Here is a 20411-nt window from a genome sequence, read left to right as displayed (position 1 = left end):
AGTGGCCAAAGGTTCAGGAAAGATGTAGAAACCAATTCTTGTTTGTGGAACCAAACTACATCAACACAAGTCAAAGAATGAGCTTCTGCAACTCTGACTTCACTCAAAAGTAAGCGGAAGTGTATCCATGTGAAAGGGGCGATCAAGGGATGGATTCAGTATTAAGACTAGCTCTTTCTGAGCAATCACATGAAACATGGCAGTGATTGATCTAAAGGAGCCATGTGGTGACCAGTATTGGCCCAATAGAAAATTCTAGATAAACAATGAAATCAAGAAACATCTTTAGTTGCTGGATCCGAAACAACCTATGTATTTAAATAATGGGGCAATTTGCTATACACTGATCTGGTAGACCTTCTATCTTTTGGGGTTTGGTGTTCTAGTCTATTATATGAAGAAAAAGAACAGATATCGTTTTTGTTTTCTCTCTATTTCCCACTCAGTCTAACTTAAAAGCAAGCTAAACGTAAGGTGAAACTAACTAGAGTACAACCGCCCAAAAGGAGTGTCTGTGGAAGAGGTGTGGCGCAGCGGCTAGGGCAACTGACGCCGGAACCCGGGGGCTCACGGTTCAATCCCTGGTGCCGGCGGCAGGTTAGCCCAGCACCATGAGACTCTGGGCAGTAGCTCGCTTAATCTTCCCGAGGGCCCCCAGCGCCTTGACACCTTCGGGTAATTGTTTGCGCTTTACAAATACTGGACATTTACATTTAAACATGAAACACTGGAGCTCACACACATTTTAAACGTCAATATTCAGTCGATGATTGTTTTTTGTCAAACTATAAGAACTACGGGAAATGATCCAGGCCTGTGAATCTCTGCAAGACCCCATGCTAGAGAAAATCAGAATACCATGTAGTAATGCAGAGGGCGGCATACTACTATGGCGTAGTCACGCAGGCAAGGAAGACCATATCCTCATAGAAGCACATACGAATGGGGACACTGGTCAACACTAGCTGATGGCAAATAATGTACATTTGTCCTTGTAGGTTTTCTCAATAGCTCAGTGTTTCTGTATTGTACATCATAGTAATTGCACAATCTAAAGTAGACAGAACTTAGGCAACAAACAATATTATCACTTGTTACGTTACCACACAACAATATAACTATTAGTACTTTGAGATCAGGAAAGATTCATTGGCGAAGTTTGGCCATCGTTAGTAAAGTAAGATTTTGTGTCTGGAAACTTTGCCTTTCTTTCCCCTATTGGGGACCCTTATGAGAAGAGAGGATTTCCAGGGATAAGCCGACACTAGATTTGTTCCTCTTCATCCTACTAAGTCCTCTCTGCACTTACATTTCACCGTGATTTGTGCCACAGAGTCGATTACACCAAGGCTGGACATGGCGACACAGGTGTAATTCGCAGACTCCTTGATGTTGGTCAGTTCTAGCACATTGCGCCCCACAGGCATGTCGTCTTCAGGCGTCAGATCTTCCTGCCCCATCATCCACTTCACGTAGGGCATCGGTGAGCCAACTGCCACGCATGTGATGTTCACGCTACCACCCGGCATGATCTCATGGCTGACGGGTAGAATGGAGAAGCGGGGCGCCACTCGGCGGACTGTGGAAGAAAGGCAAAGAGGGTAATAAAAAAAACACAGAGCGGACCGGTGAAATAAACCAAAAGAAAGAAAGGAAAAAAAAAAAAAATCTTCAAAAAGTTTAAATTAAATAACAAATTAACGAAAAATAATTTTAAAGAAATTTACTTCACAAACAATATAAACTGGAAATAGAAAGACATTAAAGCTGAAATTCATAGCAACAGGTCTCCAGAAGTCAGGAGGTAGGCCCATCACAGCACAGATAATACACAAAAATATATTAGCTATTTCTCATCTTTAAAGACATCTCACATATCAGATGAAAAGAAAATGTGGCCCATCATTTCCCACCCCTCTGTCCGAGTTCCCGGGGCCCCCTAACTCTGGGTGGTTCAAGGATGTGAAGACAGCAAATGAGATAGGGGCCAGCCTCTGGGTAGAGAAAGGGACACCTTACGTATGTATAGAACATTTACAGTAGGGTTCAGTTATGCAGGTTGTATGGGGTAAAAGGGTGAAAGAAAAGGTGCGGAGCAAAGTGAAGTCAAAGCGGGCGATGAATGAATACTGCGAAGGGGCTACTGGCCAAGGGGAAGGAAGGAAGAAACTCCTAGAGGGTCCTCACATTGCCCATGCCCCAGTATCTCAACCAATGGAGCTCTTGGTGGGCAATGCCTAATTCTTCCCTTCTTCTCCAGGGCGCGCTAACAGTAGGCGGGAGGTAAAATCAGACCAGCGGTAGAGGATGGTTGATGGAAGCAGTCAAGGTGGTGTAGGGAACAGCAGGAGATCGGAAGAAGGGAGAGAAATTAAGTAGCCAGGAGTTGTAAGCATAATTTGTACAGGAGCCCTCTGGAGACGCTCTACCGGCCGGGAGCGTAAAAATAAAAAAATTTGAAAAGATGAGAAACGCTAATGACATTTTTGTGGTTTTCGGGTGTAGAAACCCAACGAAGCCTCTTTTTGATCTGACACCATTCGATCGGTAGATGCAGCTCTCAGAGTAACAGACATCATGCAAAAACAGGGTTAAAAAAAGAAAGAGAAAGTAAGAAAAGAGAGAGAGACAGGAGAAAGGGGAGACCAATGCAAAGGAACATAACCCCTGGGCCACTAGCAAATGCCCAAGTGAATATCAGAGAGAGAGGAAGAGACAAGAGAGAGACAGAGAGCGAGGGGAGGGTTTGGGAAGGGACCCACTTTAATGCTGCATACTTCGTGTCGCGGATGTGATCAAATGCGGGGCTTGGGCAAAATGGGGGGCACATGGTCACATCTCAGCCCTGACAGGACAAGAAACAGAGTCATCGCTGCTGAGAACTAACAAGACACAGTAACGGACAGGACGCCTAGGAAAATCTTTGTGTCATGTTCTCAGCATCTCCTGAGCTGAAGGTGGATGCAGCTTCCAGACCTGACGGTAGAACATGAGCGAAGGGAGAGGAAGGGAGGACGTGGTGACGTGGGAAGAATCTTACAGTGATGCTAACTCCTGAAAAACACCTCTTTGAAAGCTGAAGACAGATTTTCCCCAGAGACACATCAAGACCATCACTAGAGCCAGGTGGGCTCCATTCCCCAGGAGGACTGGCTTCATGCACAAACTTCCCTCGGGCTCTGCAGGATCAACCACAGCGAAGACAAAGTGGTATCTTCTTGTGTTGGGATGGCAGCCATTTTTAGTGCCTGCCAGGGTTAAAGTGAAAGACGTGGCCTGTCTCGGATTGTCCAAATGTTGGTGATATGGCATCACACTGCCCTGTGCTACTGAAAAGCAGGAGGGATTTTGTTTAGTCTTTCAATAAGGCCTTCCTTGGTTTGCCCTGATTACAGGAGCAGAGGGTTTTGAAGCTTGGGCGAGGATCGGGAAGAATAAATGTCTCAGTCTACGCCATGTCAGGGAGACCAACTGTCTAGTCTGTCGTCATGACAGGTAGAGCAGATTTCTAAGTATGTGCTTGTTACGGAAAGAGAGAGTTCATGAGGTTGGACAAGCTTCAGGAAGGAAGACCTCTGATGTTGGAAAGGTGTTCTCTCAGCCTCTGAGTAGGACAATGAAAGTCTCAGGGCCTTATGTAGATCTCGGTGGTCGGGTTACTAATCACAACAGTGACGGGTATCCCGTCCGCCGAAATATGAATAAATCCCTTTATAATAATATCCTATGGGATTTATATTTCGGCAGGCGTGATATCAGTCAGCGATGTGACTGAGTAAATCATCTGCCAAGATCTAAATCAAGCCCTTAGTCTGTACTAAATGACTAAAGCTCATGACTCTGTAGGTACAGCTAGACAAGATGCGGGTGCTGCAAATGGACCAAACCAATGTCCAACCCTGGTAAAAAATTCCTCTGACCTTGGGCAGGCTGTAGCCAACAACACCTTCACTCGTCTCTACTCTTGGCCAGAGATCTGGCCATCCTTTGCCGTAGGGAAATCACTACAATCGTATTAAGCAAGCCACAGGCTTGAATGCCCTTTGTTAAATGTCTCCGCCTGAAGGCAGCCAGGACAGCAACAGCCCCCACACCAGTCAAGAGCATTACTCATGGGTCAGCCCAATACTCTGGGCCCGACAGTAATGCCGGCAAGAAACCTCTGGACTGCCTAACCAGTTATGCCCTGTGGACATTGCCTTCCCACCCACCGAACCATGGACCTTTCAGAGGGCAACTTCACTGCAACATTCCAGAACACACTAAAGACAAGATGGAGAGACACTAAAGAGGCACAGTGACATGCAGACAAACCAGGGAAGAAGGGGGAAGAGGAGAGGATGAGTCTTCTGAGGTGGGCTGATATGTCACTTTTTGGCGGGTGAAGAGGAGAAATGGGAGGGAACATAGACTGACGGACTAATTCCAGTCAGCAAACAGCATTAACAGCGACAAACTCCAGCGTGTGATGCAAACACTGTGTTGTCATGGAAACAGGGGAAGACGGAAAATCCAACTGAATTAAGTAAAAAAATATATAGAAGCCAAAATTAACTCAACACACAAAAAAGGGGTCTGAACGCCTGATATTGGAGTATGACGGAGAGTAGTTTCATTTGTATTAGTTGGGGCACAGGAGGGGTGATGGGAACTTTTGTTTTAAAAATGGCTCGAGACACTCACAGGAGACAAGTCGTGTTTTAGGCATGGCGAGTCAGCTTTTTCCCCCATGGTCAACGGCATAGTGTAAGTGGAGAGAATTAATGGATGTTGTGAGTGAAGAGATTTAGGTCACAGGGGAAGCGATCTTGCTAATCAGCATGTCTGTGTAGCAGCAGTCATCATACGAGACAAGTTGAGTACTTCGTAGTTGAGTTATCATTGCAATCTTAGGGGAAAACGGCACCTTATTTTGGACGAACTCAGACAATGGTTGCCTGTGCCTCTGTCAGAGGGGCCCATGACACAGCAAATCGGTTGCAAACACAATTCTGCAAATCTCCCTGCCGAGGTTTAAGATTAAAAGTCAGGAGATGGTCTGGACCTTTGCCTCAAGACTTCCCAGGAATGCAAGGTTAGGTTTAGCGGAGAAACCAAAAGATAAATATGTGAGGAGTCCGGGTCAAAAGCATGGTTAAAGCTATGATCAAACATGAGTTTATTCATCATTGACCATAGAAGACCACAGATATCTCAAGGTTTGTTGATGAAATAAGGAGATGAATAGGGTAAAACAAAAATTGAAATGGGATAAATAAGATGTACGAGGGGAAAGGAGGCAATTCAAACTGGAAAGTATTATAGAGAGGGAGAGCAAAAAAGAACACACGAGGAGAACTAGAAAGATGTGAAGTATGTGATGGGAGAAGAGCTAAAAAGAACATGATTATAAAGTGATAAAAAAAATTAAGGTAAAAGAACCAGGAAGTTTGAGGCAGGGAGAGATATAAATGTAGGAGACTCTCTCTTCCCAAGAGTTGGTGTGGTTATCCAAGTACATTGTGCACCAGAAGGTAGTAGTGAGTTGATCCAGGAGTGGAGAGTGCACGGCAAGTCCCACACCAAAAACGCACACCAACGTGAGGTCCATGCCAAGGGAAAGAGGGGCAGGCATTGTTCCTGCGAGTGTCATCACCCATTTAAAGAGTTTTAAAGAGAATCAGATTCACATGTACGAGAACGGGCTAGAAGAAGTAGCAGGAGGATGGTCCTGGACATTTCAAACCCCGATTCACAGAAATTGAACCAAATGAAATATGTTCAAGGAAATAAAAAAATATATATGTATATATACTAAACCACAAAACTGAAATAAAAAAGGAAAGTGACGTGGATATTGGAAAGCAGCAAAACGGAAGAGGATTAGGTCATCGCTCCAACGCTCAGCAAGCGGCTGCCACAAATGAGGCGAGAGAAGAGACGGCAGGCGCCATCTTGGGGCACGTGGAAAGGAAAGGGGGGGGGGGGGGAGTCATTCCGTCTTACTCCAAAACAAGGATGGGAATTAGGAAGTAGGTGAGGGGAAGGGTGCAAAAACAATGAGCAGCCTCAACATTATTAGTGAAGCTTAGATTACACCTGCCAATGCCACATTCGGTAATCCCCATAACAAAGAGAGCTGGAGTCACATTAAACAGAGGAACATCACTAGCTCCACCCCTTTTATAATCCACGGTGGTGACCTCCACATTCAGTTTTGTGCTGATTACAAAGGTCGCTTCTGCCACCATCATTTGTGTGGATGCAAACAAACATTTACAGTGTATAGTCCCAGGCTAACCCAACAGGAGTTTCTTGGCCTTTTCTAGTGTTGATGCATTTGGCTGTTTCTAACCTTTCTCTTCAGGCACACCACTTTCCCTTGTGCCAAACTAACCACTATCCCTCCCAGGGGTTCCTTCTGGCAGTTCAGACCCAAATAGACCCGGTGCCCAGAGGTTCTGGACCTGCGCAAAGAGTGACCTCTGAACATGCAGCAGGCCAATACCTTGACTTAGGTGCTTTTGGCTTAAATTTTGCGTTTGACAAGGTGTAATCTAACTTTTCCACCTAACAGAAAGATTAGCAATGCAGAGGTGAGAGAGACACAGGCGGGCAGGCGTGCGGGCGGGCGGGCAGGCGGGCAGGCGTGCAAACAGACGGGCTTCTCTACATCGGCACAGCTCTGTGTTCCTGCCCAATTACTTTACCCCTTTGTTCCCCGTGGGCGATAACACCAGTGCTGGACAGTAGCAGTTCAGGCTTTTACAAATTTCTCCAAGTAGTACACCAGACACTCACAGATTTGAACAAGCAGGTGTAGTTTACTGACGAAAAAGCCACAAATACGCTGGTGTATGTCTGCATTTCTTCCAACTGAAAAATGACCATTTCCCCACCTGATTCCCTAAAATGGTTGGCTTTCAATGCCAGAACTATCACGGCTCAATGGACAGTAACCAACCTGTTCCCCGACAACTCCATTTAAAGGTATGAAGTTATACAGGTTCTTTTTTAAGTAATACAATCTAATTCCCTACTTAATTTGGGTCTCACCCACTACAGGACTACAGAGTCCAATCCCAACACCCAGGTCCAGCTATTATTAAGCCCAATATGAGTTTGTGTCCTGTAACCCCTTCTCCATAGAAGCTGGAAACGACTGATTCCAATGGTTACCGTTAATCGATGATTCCTTCTAAACAGAGGCTTACTAATCTTTCTTCTAGACGAGGCCAAGGCTCTGAAGCGACATCAAAGCAATAAATGTGAACATCTCTCGGTAGCATCCATGTAATACTTGAGGAGAGAGTGCCTAACTCGTAACGTTGTGACAGACATGCACAAAGCTACCACCAGAAATCACAACAACAACAAAATCCAGCTGATAATTCCTACTCTTTGACAGGCACCTTTGGCTGATCTTGCGTTAATCCCATCACTTGGTCCCAGAGATCCATGGATTCTGGTACACAACTCTGTCATGATCAACAGAGATTGGGCGATTTGAGTGATCCCATGCCAGAAATGGATATTTCCGGTGTGTGGAACACCGACTGTCCTGCTACGAAGCTGCAAAGTAAAGGAAACAAGCTTCATCGGTTGGGCTACTCTTGGGAACCACCAGAAAAGACATGTTCTTTTTTCAGACCCTACTCAGCAGCTGTGAGATTTCTACAGAGATAAATCAGTGACAGAAGCCACTTCAGCTTCCTTTGCGCCCTGGCTTTCCACCCACCAAGAACATGATCCAACTGGGCAGGAACACAGGCTGTTGGGAAATAAATTCATTTAACACTAGTACACTACAACACAGCAAAATCCATCAACAGAAATAAACAAAAAGGAACATAAAAAACAACAATAAAACCCAACAAAATAATTAACCAGAACTAAAAATAATTTTTAGAAACAGCTGAAAAACAAGTGGCATGCAAAATAATTACATTCTCCCATCATGCATCAGGCTCAATGTCCGAGCACCAAGTTACCATGACGACGAAAGTGCAAAACCCAGCAACATTACCAAAGGATGCAGAGAGAAAGGTTTCCGCAGTGCAACACATTCTCATTATCAAAAGGAACCGCCAAAAGCGGATCGCGCCACGTAAAGAGGCCTCGGATTTTCGCTTTTTTTTTTTTTAACGAATGTAAAAATGTGGGTAAATAAAGTAAAAAAGAAAAAAAACACACCAACCTTCTCGAAGCTCTGAGGGATGTTAAGGGGGTTTGATGCGGAACACAATGACATGAGGAAGAGAAAAAATAGGGGAAACACAGAGAGAGTAAAAAAAGGCCATCTCAAGGCTGCAGTCGGCTGCAAAGCGATTCTTGAACTCGGTAACATTGAAAGTAAAGAGACAGCAACCATCTTTCTTTTCAATCTCGTTATATCCCTCTCAGAACCCGCCCCGTCCCACTTCTATACCCACCCAACAGACCTCCCCCATCACACCAATGCACCCAATCAAGCCACAAGTTCCAAAAACAACAAAACTTTCTGTGTCAGTCATGAGGTATCTGCACAGGTGCCCATGCTATCCACACAGCCCTAACCAGCTGGACTCACCTCAGGGAGTGATGCTGCCCCTTGACACCAGCCCCCATGCCTTACCTCATCAAGCGAGGGGGGCCCGGACTACCCCGTCACAGGTCTCTTGTCCCCACCCACCGCGGTGAGGAAGCGCTCTGAAGATAACCTGTATGCTTAGAAACTTTTAAAAAAGTGGAGGGGGTGTTCCACCCTACACCAACCCCATACCATACCTCAAGAAACACAACCACTGAATTCCAGTATACTCCCCACAAGATAGGGTATTCACCATTGAAGATGTCTTATGTGGGACTCTTCTCCAGCCCCCAAACTTTGGCTGAACTTTGGAGACATACACTGCATGTCCCTCGGCTTTTGAAACACTCCTATGCATGTAACTATGCTTTACGGTGTGGAACAAGGACATGTCTGTGCCAGTTCCTGTGTATGTAACCTGCAGATAGATACTTTGCAGCCAGATTCAGAAAATGTGAAAAGGTAAGATTAATCATATCTTCATTGAACCCAGCAAAACACAGAAGAGTGATCTTTCTGAAATCTCATGGGCGGGCGTGAACCCGGCAGCCTCGTCCAGTGTCATTATCCAAGAAAGATTTGTTACATATATCTCTCCCTTAAGTAGGGCACCTGCCTATGTATGTTTGTGTGTGTGGGGGGGGGGGGGGGGGGTTAAACCAAAAAATGGCAGAAAGGACGCTTCTGGAACATAACCAGTTAACTTAAAAAAACATAAATGCCAAAAATCTGCTTTAAATTTGGGCGTGAAAATGTAATAGATAAGGCTGTTGTCCTTTGGAAGGATGGGGTGTGGTCTCAGTTCATGTAAGGTGACCAAGATGTGTGGGAACTGTTACTAAGGAAATAGTTTGAGTTGTGCAGTAGGCTCGCGTGAGTCTTGCAACAGAGCACCACACGTACAATCTTCAAAAAACTTTAGTTTACAAATTAATTGATTGCTTTTGACAACATTTAACCCACACGTTTCACAATTTTTGGCTTGTAAACAGAGGTCTTAATGTGCCTTTTTGTTAAACTCAGGACCTTCTGTTGGGTTGGTTGTCTGCTCTACCTGTCTGGTTTCTGGCAGTGTTGTTAATTGAAACTATTTTCTTTGTATACCTTGCTTGAGTAGCCAGTTGAAGCAGGAATGAGTAGCAAGAGGGAACAAATCTATGCAAGATGTTGTCTAGTTGGAAGGACGTACACCATTCAGATTTCCTGACAAAGGCTATGCAATGGATACAGCACCCTGTACCCGGCTTACAGTGCTCTGACCCTTGCTTGGTTTTGCATATTGACTTTAGAGTACGCAATGCTAAGAGGACAAGGCTGTACAGTATTGTACACAATATGCATCATTCATTAGGACTGTGCAGCAAGCACTGTGAATATGCATTGCGTAATCTTCATTTCCCTCGGTTTGTATTTCCTCACACCATGACCGTTGTCATGTCTTTTTTTTTTCATCCGTGCTATCTTTTCCTGCAGACTTTCTGTGCCCTGACTCATTACTCCTATATTGAACAAAAGGAATGCTGGTTGCTCGTGGAGATTTGCATTCCAGGGCCCCTGAATGTGTCTTAGGGCACCCAACATGTGTTTCGTCCCTCAGACGCCTTCTCCCTTTTTCAAGGCATATGTAGTTCTTGACAGCGTTGCTGGTCGAGGGCTCAATGCTAAGAATCAGGTAAAAAGTTCGAAGAGTCGTGTAGCAACCTCACTAAAGGCGATGTGAGGAGCTGTCTGAAGAGGCTGCTCCGTATCTAGTCATATCATGCGTAGCCGCCTATACCAGTATCGAAGCATATAATACGTAGTAAGGAGGATCTTCCCTAGCTGCCGCTAATCGTGAGTACATGGAAGGAATTGAAGGGCTCTTAGGTCTGAATGGTAAGAAACATGTAAAGCCTGTCTGGCATATGTGGAACATTACTACGGCCTTTAACGTGTTGACTACACAAATCTTGGAATGGGACAAATCGTTTTGGCTGTCAAGACCTACTAAGACATCCCATTCGGATACCCTGCTTATTAATAACTAATTGTCCTTTTATGACTTGCTGATTCTGAATAGCTTTATTAAATTGGTCCCCGTTTTTGTAAACAATGATTATACATTGTGTATTTCCTATTTTAACTAACACCGTTGTGGTACGGAGATGCATGGTTAGAGCACCCCTGACATCCTCACCAATAGTGTTTATAAAACTGAGAAAAATAAAACATTTCTCTACTGTTTGTGGATGTGCAATGATAACTTCTGTAACCGCTTTACAACATTTCCCTTAGGAAATGCGTGAGATCCACAACTCTCAGGCACTTGCAGGCAGAGTAAGTCAACAGTTTAAGCCTTCTTGCATATTTGTCAATGCCTGTAAACCTTCCTGCCCCAGTCTGGGTTACTCTTGAATGGTCTAGTTTTTACTAGAGTTCCAAATCTGGTAGCTACATGCTGAAGAAGATACTGTAAGCTGAAAATTTAAGGTGGTACAGAGTATGTTAATATTAGGACACAATTCTTTGTTTCCCATTATTTGATTCAGTCCGCCACATGGCCAATAAAAGTCCAAACTCAGGCTATGCCGTATAATGGAAGATTACTGCTTCGCCCCATGATCGCCCATCCTGTCCTATGATGTGCAGGCTTCCATTCAGTCCCGATACCCAGTATCCCGCTCCACCCAGAGATTTCCATCCTGTGATCTCCAACTTCCCGGTCTACACTGTAATCACCCTGCCCATGCTCTAACCAGTAATCTTGTGGTTCATTGAGGATCAACGAGATTTAAGTGCTCCCAACTAACCCCCGGAGATCTCCAGACTCGCGCTTAGCACTGCAATTATGAGGCTCCTGCTTTAGCCTGCGAGCTACAGGTTTCGGCTCACTTCTAATTACACTGTGATGGGCAAGGTACCACTCCTCCTTCAGACACAAAGTATTGAGGAGGGTAAGAAAGGAAAACCAGGCTCAAATAATTTAGCTTTAAGCGAAGGACAGACTCCAAACTTGAAGCCCTGAACTTCTGCTTCCTGCCTCGAGTGAACAAGACAGAGAAGAAATATGTGAGGGCGAGCGGATGTGAGAAAAGAGTGTGCAAGTATGAAGAAATAAGCAACAAGTGTAGGTTAGCAGAGAAGAATAGTGCACAGTGATTTTTTTTTTCTTTTAAGCATCAGTTTAGTATCAGAAACTGTAAAGACAGGTTATCCAAGCAGCATACTCCAGCCGCACACATATATGCCTCTCAACTAATTAAAGAACAGGTTAATGGCTTTATTTTATAAAGGGCTATAGGAGAATAGTTTTTGCACTATGTGAATGTGTTTCGCCCATCACCCAAGGTAATTATAGGATTACACACAGTAAAAAATCCCAGTAAACTTTCCTGAAGCTACATGCAAAATATTTTTTTTTAAAGTGAATCCAGTCTTAATATTTAGAAACAGTTATGTGTTTGACACTGGGAACTAACAGCTGCATTTAAAAATAAATGTTGTAGACAGGTCAAAAAAGAAACCCTTCTGCCTCCAAAGTGCACTAGTTCAGCCCCTTGATGAAAAGACCTCCTAGACCCCTTCAATCTTCAGATACCAATACTATGATTAAAATAAACACAACATTCAGTGATAGGACAGAAGCCATTTTGTACCAAGAGTGCAAAGTAAGGTTTAACTCCACGTGTCTCTTAATGGCTTCTCTGGTGTGCAAGATGGTATCTCACTTCCTGTTACTCATTACAGTTCACAGAGTGTGATCTTTCCAGCCTATAGCCTGAGGATGCAATAGACATGTATGTACAACGAAATGGTCAGACGGTGTGGAGCTGCAGTCAGAGCAGTCCTACGTTGATCGGCACACTCTGAGTGGCCTATGCCTCTATGCTGCTTATTAAACCCCACTTTGGTGACAAAATCTGAAACCCTGGTTCCACATGTTCCACACCAGTGCCAGCCCTCGCTCATGCAAGGAGCCAAGGGCACTTGCTGGTGTTCCGAACTTTCCCCGTGCAGAGCTGGGGTGCTCCCTACCTCTCACGTAAAGATTAGCAGGTGACGAGTAGCGCACTCCGGCACTGTTGCTGGACACACACTCGTACTTCCCCTGATCGGTCTCTTCGCTGTTTTCGATTTGCAGGGCCCCTATAGAGAAGTGAAGAAAAAACAGAGCGAGAGAGAGAGAGAGAGAGAGAGAGAGAGAGAGAGAGAGAGAGAGAGGACCATTACATTCTGAAAACAGAAGAACCCAGTGCTCCTGGAACTCAGACACCAGAGTTCCAATCTTGTCACTGCCAAAATAGGCGAGGATGTCATAGTAGTGTGCTACAAGTACTGGCTCCATGCTCAAAATCTTTACCATTTGTAATTCACAGAGAGCCAATCAGCTTGGCAGCACGGTTACAATTTTTATAATGTCTAAGCTTATGACAGGTCGGAGACCACCCAGGGATCGGATGAAGTCACATTTCAATAACTCATACCAGATGCAGCGACAGCGGTGTTGGGACTTACCAGTCAGGGTTGCCATGATTCCCAGTGTCCAATCAGCTTCCATCCTCTGGTGCTCCCTTTAGATTTACGCTGCCAAAACCCGACCCCTGTACAGATCTATTCCTCTTGGATATTTGTTTCTTGCACAAATTGCTAAAATGATCATTTTTTAAAATCCATTGGACTATCAAACACTTCATAGATGAACTAGCATTCTCTTCGTGAACAGATCTGTGGATTCCTCACTTTACGAGAGAACTTCACTTTACGATACAACACCTGAAATCCAGCTGTCACCAACATGCAGGTTTGCTCAGCAGGTCTGTAAAAGATTTTTAATTTCTGATTGGAACTAGTTTGTACATGTATTGTGTGGATTCTGAGGTTGATAACCAAAAGGCCAATATTCCTCTCCGTGAGTTCATCATACCCGAGAGGATATTGTATACCCCATCTGATCCACTGGTTGATGTTCTTTGCCTCAAAAGATACACATTATCAAATTCTCACCAATAATATACAGAAGAAGGGAAAGTTGAACCTGGTGTCTGTCAAGTTCACAGTGGCTTTCCGGCATCTTTTTCTCTACCACAACAAACACAGAGCACAGGAACAAGAAGAGTAAAATGATAATAAAAGCAAAACGAGACCGGGATCAGAAACCACATGTAAGGGATAACGATGAAGGGCACGATTGAGAAGGAGAGGTGAACGATTTGAGTATTTGTTGTATGTGATGGGGAGGGGATAACCTTACCTCGTATTGGAGTAGACTCTGCAATGAAAAGTAAAGAGAAGAAGTGAGAGGATTGAAAATTGGGCTCCAGTTCTAGGGACCACCAGTCAAAAAAGGACCCAACCATGAGGGCTTGCTCAAGGATGTGACCTTCATCATCTTCACAGTCATCTACCTAATCTCTAGTGTCACCTTTTCCTCCTCTTCCTAGGTTTTCTAGTTTAACCAGTGCTGCTCTTCACTAATTATTTTGCCAGGCCTCTTGGCGGGTCCTCCTTCATTTCAGGGTCTTCAATTCTGCGCTTTGCCGCTTTCCTCAATCTAAGTTGCGGCTTCATCCCCAGACCTAGAGGCTTGGATACTTCCAGTAATTCCCGCCCTGCTCTCTAACCACCTCTGCCATCAGGGCCAGGATGAGTAGAGAGAAGGGGGGGGGGGGGGATCACTGAGGAGCATCCAAACTCCTTCATATCCACTTCCTTCCCTCAGCCCTAAAAGAATACTTTCCCACCTCTATACTACTTCTGTGCCTGAAATACATAAAAAAAGGTGTCATGCAGTGGCCTCCTCCACCAGACTAGTAAAGAGACTAAGTCCCTCTTTACGAGCAGCCAGGTTAACGGCGATTTGTGTAACTGTTATTACCACACACATCGCAATTATGAGTTTTGTGATAAATATCTGTAGGTCAAAGCTGCTGCTGTTTATCGGTATAAACCGGAACATGTGATTTCCCAAAGGCATGTTCTGCTCCAAAGACTTGTAATTGGTTCGACTCAGCGGAGTCTGATTTTAACAGATACCAGGCGAGTCGTAATGAAGGCCTATTATGAGAATTTGCAACAGTTCTGTGAATTCTTTTGCATACCATACATCCTTCCTATAAACTACCTACGTAAAAACTTTGATTCCCAGCAGATACCGCAAGCTATGCTCAGTCATCTCCCTATAATCCCACCAAATGTACCTACGCCCTAACCTCTTGAAGCCTCATATTAACAATGTAACATGTTCTTGCTCATAGCACTGGCAAATTCTCTTAACCACTGGAAGAACTGTGCATTATTGGACCATTAGATAAGCCTCTGCTGGCTACTGCTTGTCAGACCCTTTTGGTGTTGGGGTAGCTTTCAAGCTACATGTAGGTGTCGAAGAAACAAAATGCTATCCTAGTACTAGGAGCTGCCTGAATGCAAAGGGCACAACCATGAGGGAGGCAGCTGAGCCCTAACCTGGAAGCAGTCCCTGCCCGCTGAGGTGAATTCCACCATTCGAGTACCATGCTCTTGGGTCACAAACGAGATGCACCCTCCAGCGCTCAGTGGACCATATGCTGTAAGTTGTTACTAGAATGCTGATGTCACTTCCTGGAGAAAGCCTTCAGTCAGTAATATGATGGGCCCTTTTTATTGGCTGGCACAAGATTACAGAGGTATTTGTTTTACCACAAATCCTGAAAACAGCGCAAATGATTTAACAAATTCACCCTCCTGCACTAAAATCTTAACTAATAATTAAACCCTAAGACTACTTCACGTGGTCTCAATTAAAATATCCACATGGAATTACAGTCACTGAGCCCATGTGAAAACTGCATTCTTTGCTTATACTTTTAGATATTCTGAGGGGGGAGGGTTAAGACCCCCCTAAAATATAGTGCCTGACAAATCCCATCTACATTAACCACACAGGTTATTTTTCCCAGTGGACTCTCAGATTAAAGCTACAGCTTGTAGGTACTGGCGGTGATAATGAATTAAGATTTTCAAGAAATGTTCTGTAACTTAAATGTGGGGGGCGGGTCTCTCACTCACAGCCCAAAATGATTGTCTACCAAAAGCTTACAGAACTCCCCCCAAAATGTGGTTCTAATACTTTTTAAACTTGAACCTGCAGCTTTGAACAGAGTGGTGACTCAGAATAGGATTCAGAGGACTCAGGTCTAAGTCACTTCAGTTGATGATTGTAACACTTTTCTGAATATATTCAGGCTCCACAACTAGTTGCTAGGGATGTTCAAAGCATGTACCTCCATCATGCCACCAAGCTACAAAGCCACTAACACAGATTCGCGACCTTTCCTTTCTCTACGCCAGTGACACTCCAAAATGAATAGCCTTTCACCTAGTACACATCTTAAACCACCCTCTTTGCCCCACCTTCCAAGCAATGAGTATTTAGATGCACTATTTTCAGAATAATCAGGCATACTAGCTGAAAGGACAGGGACAACTTGGTTAGGTTTAGTTGGGTACTTACTAACAGGTAACGTACTAATGGTTAGGTAGGGTCTAGCTGAGGATCTAGTTAATAGTTGGAATCTAGTATGTTAGAAAGTAGTTAAGGGATAGCAACTGGTCTAGGATATGTAAGTAGTCAAGGATGAGAACCTGGTTAAGGTTTAAGGTTAGAAAAGGGTTTGAGGGTTATGGACGGTTATTGGTTAGCAGCTGATTTTGGGCGAGGAACTGGTTAGAGGTAGGGATGTAGTCTAGGATTAGGAACACATTTAGTAAATAGGTTAGGGTCAGGAGATATTTGTAGGTTAATAAAGCCGGTTTGTTAGATGTTAGAAGAAAGACAGAAGATAAAGGACAAGAAGGAAAAGTTGAATTCTCTCTGCTTGAAGATCAAGTGTTTGAATAACTGCAGGGCTGTCGGAGGGAAATTGAAAACTAAATCGCAGCCTCATTAACAACGCGGAAAATGCAAAGGATTCTCCGGCATGAGGGCATCTAAAGGTGTGTCTAACAATGACATTTGGCTGCACAGGCAAGGCCTAGTAAGAATATTACACAGGGGTCATGGCATCAAGGAAATGGGAAGGAAGGCAAAGAAGTAAGAGAATATCTCCCACCACGGCTGCCAGATACTATTGTGGTGTTACTGGGGATGTTGCGGGCGATTGGTAAGAGATGAAGGCTAACAAGCTGGAAGAAAGAGAATGTTCAAGGTCATCAAGCAGGGAAGGAATCTAAGGAGAACATTGAAAATCATGCTGGCTCCGGTACTATCAGGAGATCAGAAGCTGTGCAAATGTTTCCGACACACATGCTATCGGCTATCAAGAAAATGATTCCGAGGCTGGCGTTGTCAAGGAATCAGGAGAAACGTTCTGACCCTTGGGCCATCTTGGAATGTTGAGAAACCAGGGGATTGATCAGAATTCAGAAAAAAAGAAAGATGGAGTCAGCTGGTAAGGATTTAGAGCTAGACTGACCAAAGAGGCGGGCTAATTCAGGAGGCAGGACTGACCCTAAAAGTTGGGCAGAACACATATCAAATTGATTAAGCAGAATTGTGAAAGTAGTATGGGTGCAACGGATTGGCTACAACACAAGAAGCTGGACATTGCCAACAGCTGCCCAGAATGCAGGAAAGGGGATGACCATGGCAGTAGAACACAACACAGGAAGTAGGACAGACACGCAAGAGATTTAGAACACAAGAAAACAAATCTAGTCATTGGGCAGAACGCAGGAGGCAGTATGGATTCAGGCAATGGGGCAGAATTCAGGGAATAGAACACAGACCGCTCATTTAAGGGTTCTGCAAGTGGGGTGACAAGTGAGATGAATTGCGGCATTGGGGTAAACTTTAAGGCCTTCGAGTGAGATTGTGCTAGCTGCCTCTTCGGGGATTGCATCATCTACAAATTCTGTAAAGCTTCAGATTACACTTCAGAGGAAGGACACTAGATCAGGGAAGTCCAGAGGGGTATTATTTGGGCAGCAGGGAAGTGGGATGGTGAGTCCAGGTGAAGGTAGCTGAGACATAGAATGGGTGAAGAGTCCAGTAGGGGGGATAGTTAGGAGAAGATGGGGAAGGTGCACAGGATTACCAGGTCATGAGGACATTATGGGATCCTGAGGAGAGGGGAGTCCTTGTACAGGGGTTAGTAGTTTGGTGCTCAGCATGCATTCTGTAAGCGGTTAAGAAGGGATTAGTTCCAGAGGGAAACAGTGATTTCAGCTGCTCGTTGTGTTAATGCAAATCAACTTACCAAATAAATCTGAGAGTTATAAACAGAGACAAAGGAGAGAGAAAGACAAGACAGTTAAGAAGAAGCAGAGCGACATATTGGCTATTCGTGATCTTCTTTGGTGGTTCCTCCAGAAGTGACCTGGAGGATGAAGGCTTTGGGATAGAGAACCAGCACTGGAAGTGGGTGTGTTGTCGCAAGGGTTCCAGAAGGTTTTGTGCATGGTTTGGAAAGGTGAAACGTGTCTGTGCTGCTCTGAGCATACGAAACTCAACATCCTAAACATGAAACATCCTAAACACAAGACTCACCAGAGTGATTTCACCTCTCGCTGCACATATAGGGCCAGATGTATCAAAGGGTTTTGCCCGTTCTGTGCCTATGGGGAAATGCATGGGAAAACTCGCCACCTCAGCTCAACACACCCATTGACTTCAGCACAACACATCAGTTAATCTCACCATAACAAAACCAAAACCCAATGCGAGAGACACATCCTACGATGACATCTCAGACTTTAGTGTGATAGGAAGCTTTCAACTATGTGTTAGTACTCGCTCCACACACCCACAGTTGCAGGTCTGCACTAGCAGAAGCTGAGGATATAACCACTTTGCCTGGGCATAAAGGAAAACGTGGAGATTTAGTGCCTCGCCAATACCTCTGGCAGAATAGTAGGTCTGGGATAGAGTGTCACATGCTTGGTCTAACAGGATATGTTGGTGACACCATCACAGCCCAACAGGTACCGGCCTGTCGCAATCCCCTGCAGTCCCTTAAGTCCAGATCACAGATGCAACACCAGGACCAAATAAAACTATAGTCTCAGCAGAGTAAAATACAACTCATTGCCTCATCAAGTACAGTAGCATGCAACATTTGAGCAGGGTGTTACACAGCACAGTACTTGGCATCACAAAGCGCAGACACGTTATCGTGCCACAATAAGGGGCTTGTGCATTATGACTCTGCACAACATTGCAACTTTTTGCTTGAACGTACTATGTGCAAACACGAATGCCTTGCATAATTACACAACTCGGTTTATCATCTCAGGACAATAAATACAGCACATTAGCTGAATTTGACACATTACATAGAACTCAAAAAAGCTCCACACCAAGTCACCACCTTACAGCACTCAATAGTTTAAAACGATATCGCTATCACATCACATACTTCTGCACCCCACCCTTCCCGCTATCTCAGACCCTTACTGCTATAGATTGTGTTTCTTGTGAGTAGGTGTGGGGGGGTGGGGAGGTATGATGTTTGGCTGAACTTTGGTGCTTTATAGAAATGATACAATTAAGCCCAAGGCTTGTTTCCAATAAAATGTAGTTATTGAGTAAGCAATTGGGGGTGGGAAAGATTCTTCGGAGAGCAGGGGTATGTATGTATGAGAAAGTGCACTTGCATATGGGTGTGCAAGTGGGCTTGTGAGAGCCAGTGCTTGTGAAAAGAGGAAAGCGGGGCAGTGTGTACAACCAAGAAGTTCAAATGTCAAAAAATCTGAAATCAAAGTACCAAGCACAAATATATTGACAGTTTTAGTGCAACGTGGAACCGACAAAGGGGAAAACAGCCATATTTAATAAATTAAAATTTCACAACATAGGACAGACAGAACGACAAGGTGGACAGAGAAAGACTCAACACTTCATGTGGTTATCTAGTCTGTTTGTGTCCTAGATACGGAGACCTCTAGGTCGTCTAGACACTCTTAGCGGGTTGGAACACACCGGGTAGCCTGGACTACAGCGGGCAGCTTTGAAGTATATGAGGTAGGCCCATGAGCCTCTTCCAGGTCCAGGATAAAGCTGGCACATTTGAGATCCATGCATCAGGCTGGAGATACCTCAGAACATGTATGAACACATCTAACCGGCTGCTGGGATGCATATCAATCAATACCAGTAGGATAAGCACATTTTAGATCTATCCTCGTTGGTCAGTGGTTGGACTTGAACCAAGCAAGGGCGAAGGGCATCAGCTCCATGATGTTAGTTGCACATCTTGTGCTGACTTGAAGGACAATTTGAGAGCAACACAAATTGTAACTGGATTCTCGATTTGGGGAGGGGGGGGGGACCAAAATCTAGCAACTCACTAGACAGAAACAAATTGCCAAGGTGAGTATGAAGGATTTACCAGATGTAAAGTACAAGGGGTTGTTCATAATGGAACACACAAAAGCGGTTATTGCCTTGACTACATGATGTAATACAGGCTTCTGTAGGGGCCAAATAATTTTGCACCATGTATACTACAGTGTAAATGGCAACCTGTTTCAGTCCATATGGGACAAGTCTGTTGTGCAGGTCTTTATCAGGACAATGCTCCTGTTTTTACAAAACACAAGGCCATATAGGACTATTGAGAACCAGCTTGCATTCTGTTTCCTGCACCTGGTACTTAAATGGAGGAACACAGAGGTTGTGTTTAATTAGCAGAGAATGAACAAGTGGCAGCCTGCACCTTAAACCTGTGTCACAGGTGGCCTGGGTGACTAGAGTCCAAATAGCCTGCCAATTTCCTGTAAAGGTGGAAGGGTGAAGGGCAGGTAGATACTTGCAAAAGGGTGAACTTTGCCAAATCGTGTAGGAGTGGAGATTGATCTGGTCTTGAGAAGTTGGTGACATCAAAAGACAATTGCAACAGGGTCAAGCTTG

The 20411-nt window shown here is 44.5% G+C and overlaps 1 protein-coding gene across 7 annotated transcripts in view; it reads right to left on the bottom strand.

Annotated features, from left to right (window-relative positions):
• PTPRS (protein tyrosine phosphatase receptor type S) overlaps window positions 1-20411 on the bottom strand; it is a 455981-nt gene that overhangs the window by 127073 nt on the left and 308497 nt on the right. For all 7 annotated transcript variants that reach the window (XM_085637322.1, XM_085637321.1, XM_085637326.1 and 4 more), the window contains exons 6-7: window positions 12563-12673; window positions 1310-1579 (exon numbers count right to left, since the gene is read on the bottom strand). In XM_085637322.1, the coding sequence (XP_085493448.1) occupies window positions 1310-1579; window positions 12563-12673 (381 nt within the window). The remainder of the gene's footprint in view (window positions 1-1309; window positions 1580-12562; window positions 12674-20411) is intronic.

Source organism: Triturus cristatus, chromosome 12, assembly GCF_964204655.1.
Source record: "Triturus cristatus chromosome 12, aTriCri1.1, whole genome shotgun sequence".
NCBI lineage: Eukaryota > Metazoa > Chordata > Amphibia > Caudata > Salamandridae > Triturus > Triturus cristatus.
Note: the sequence above shows the minus strand (reverse complement) of the source record. Positions and strands in the feature narration are given on the sequence as shown.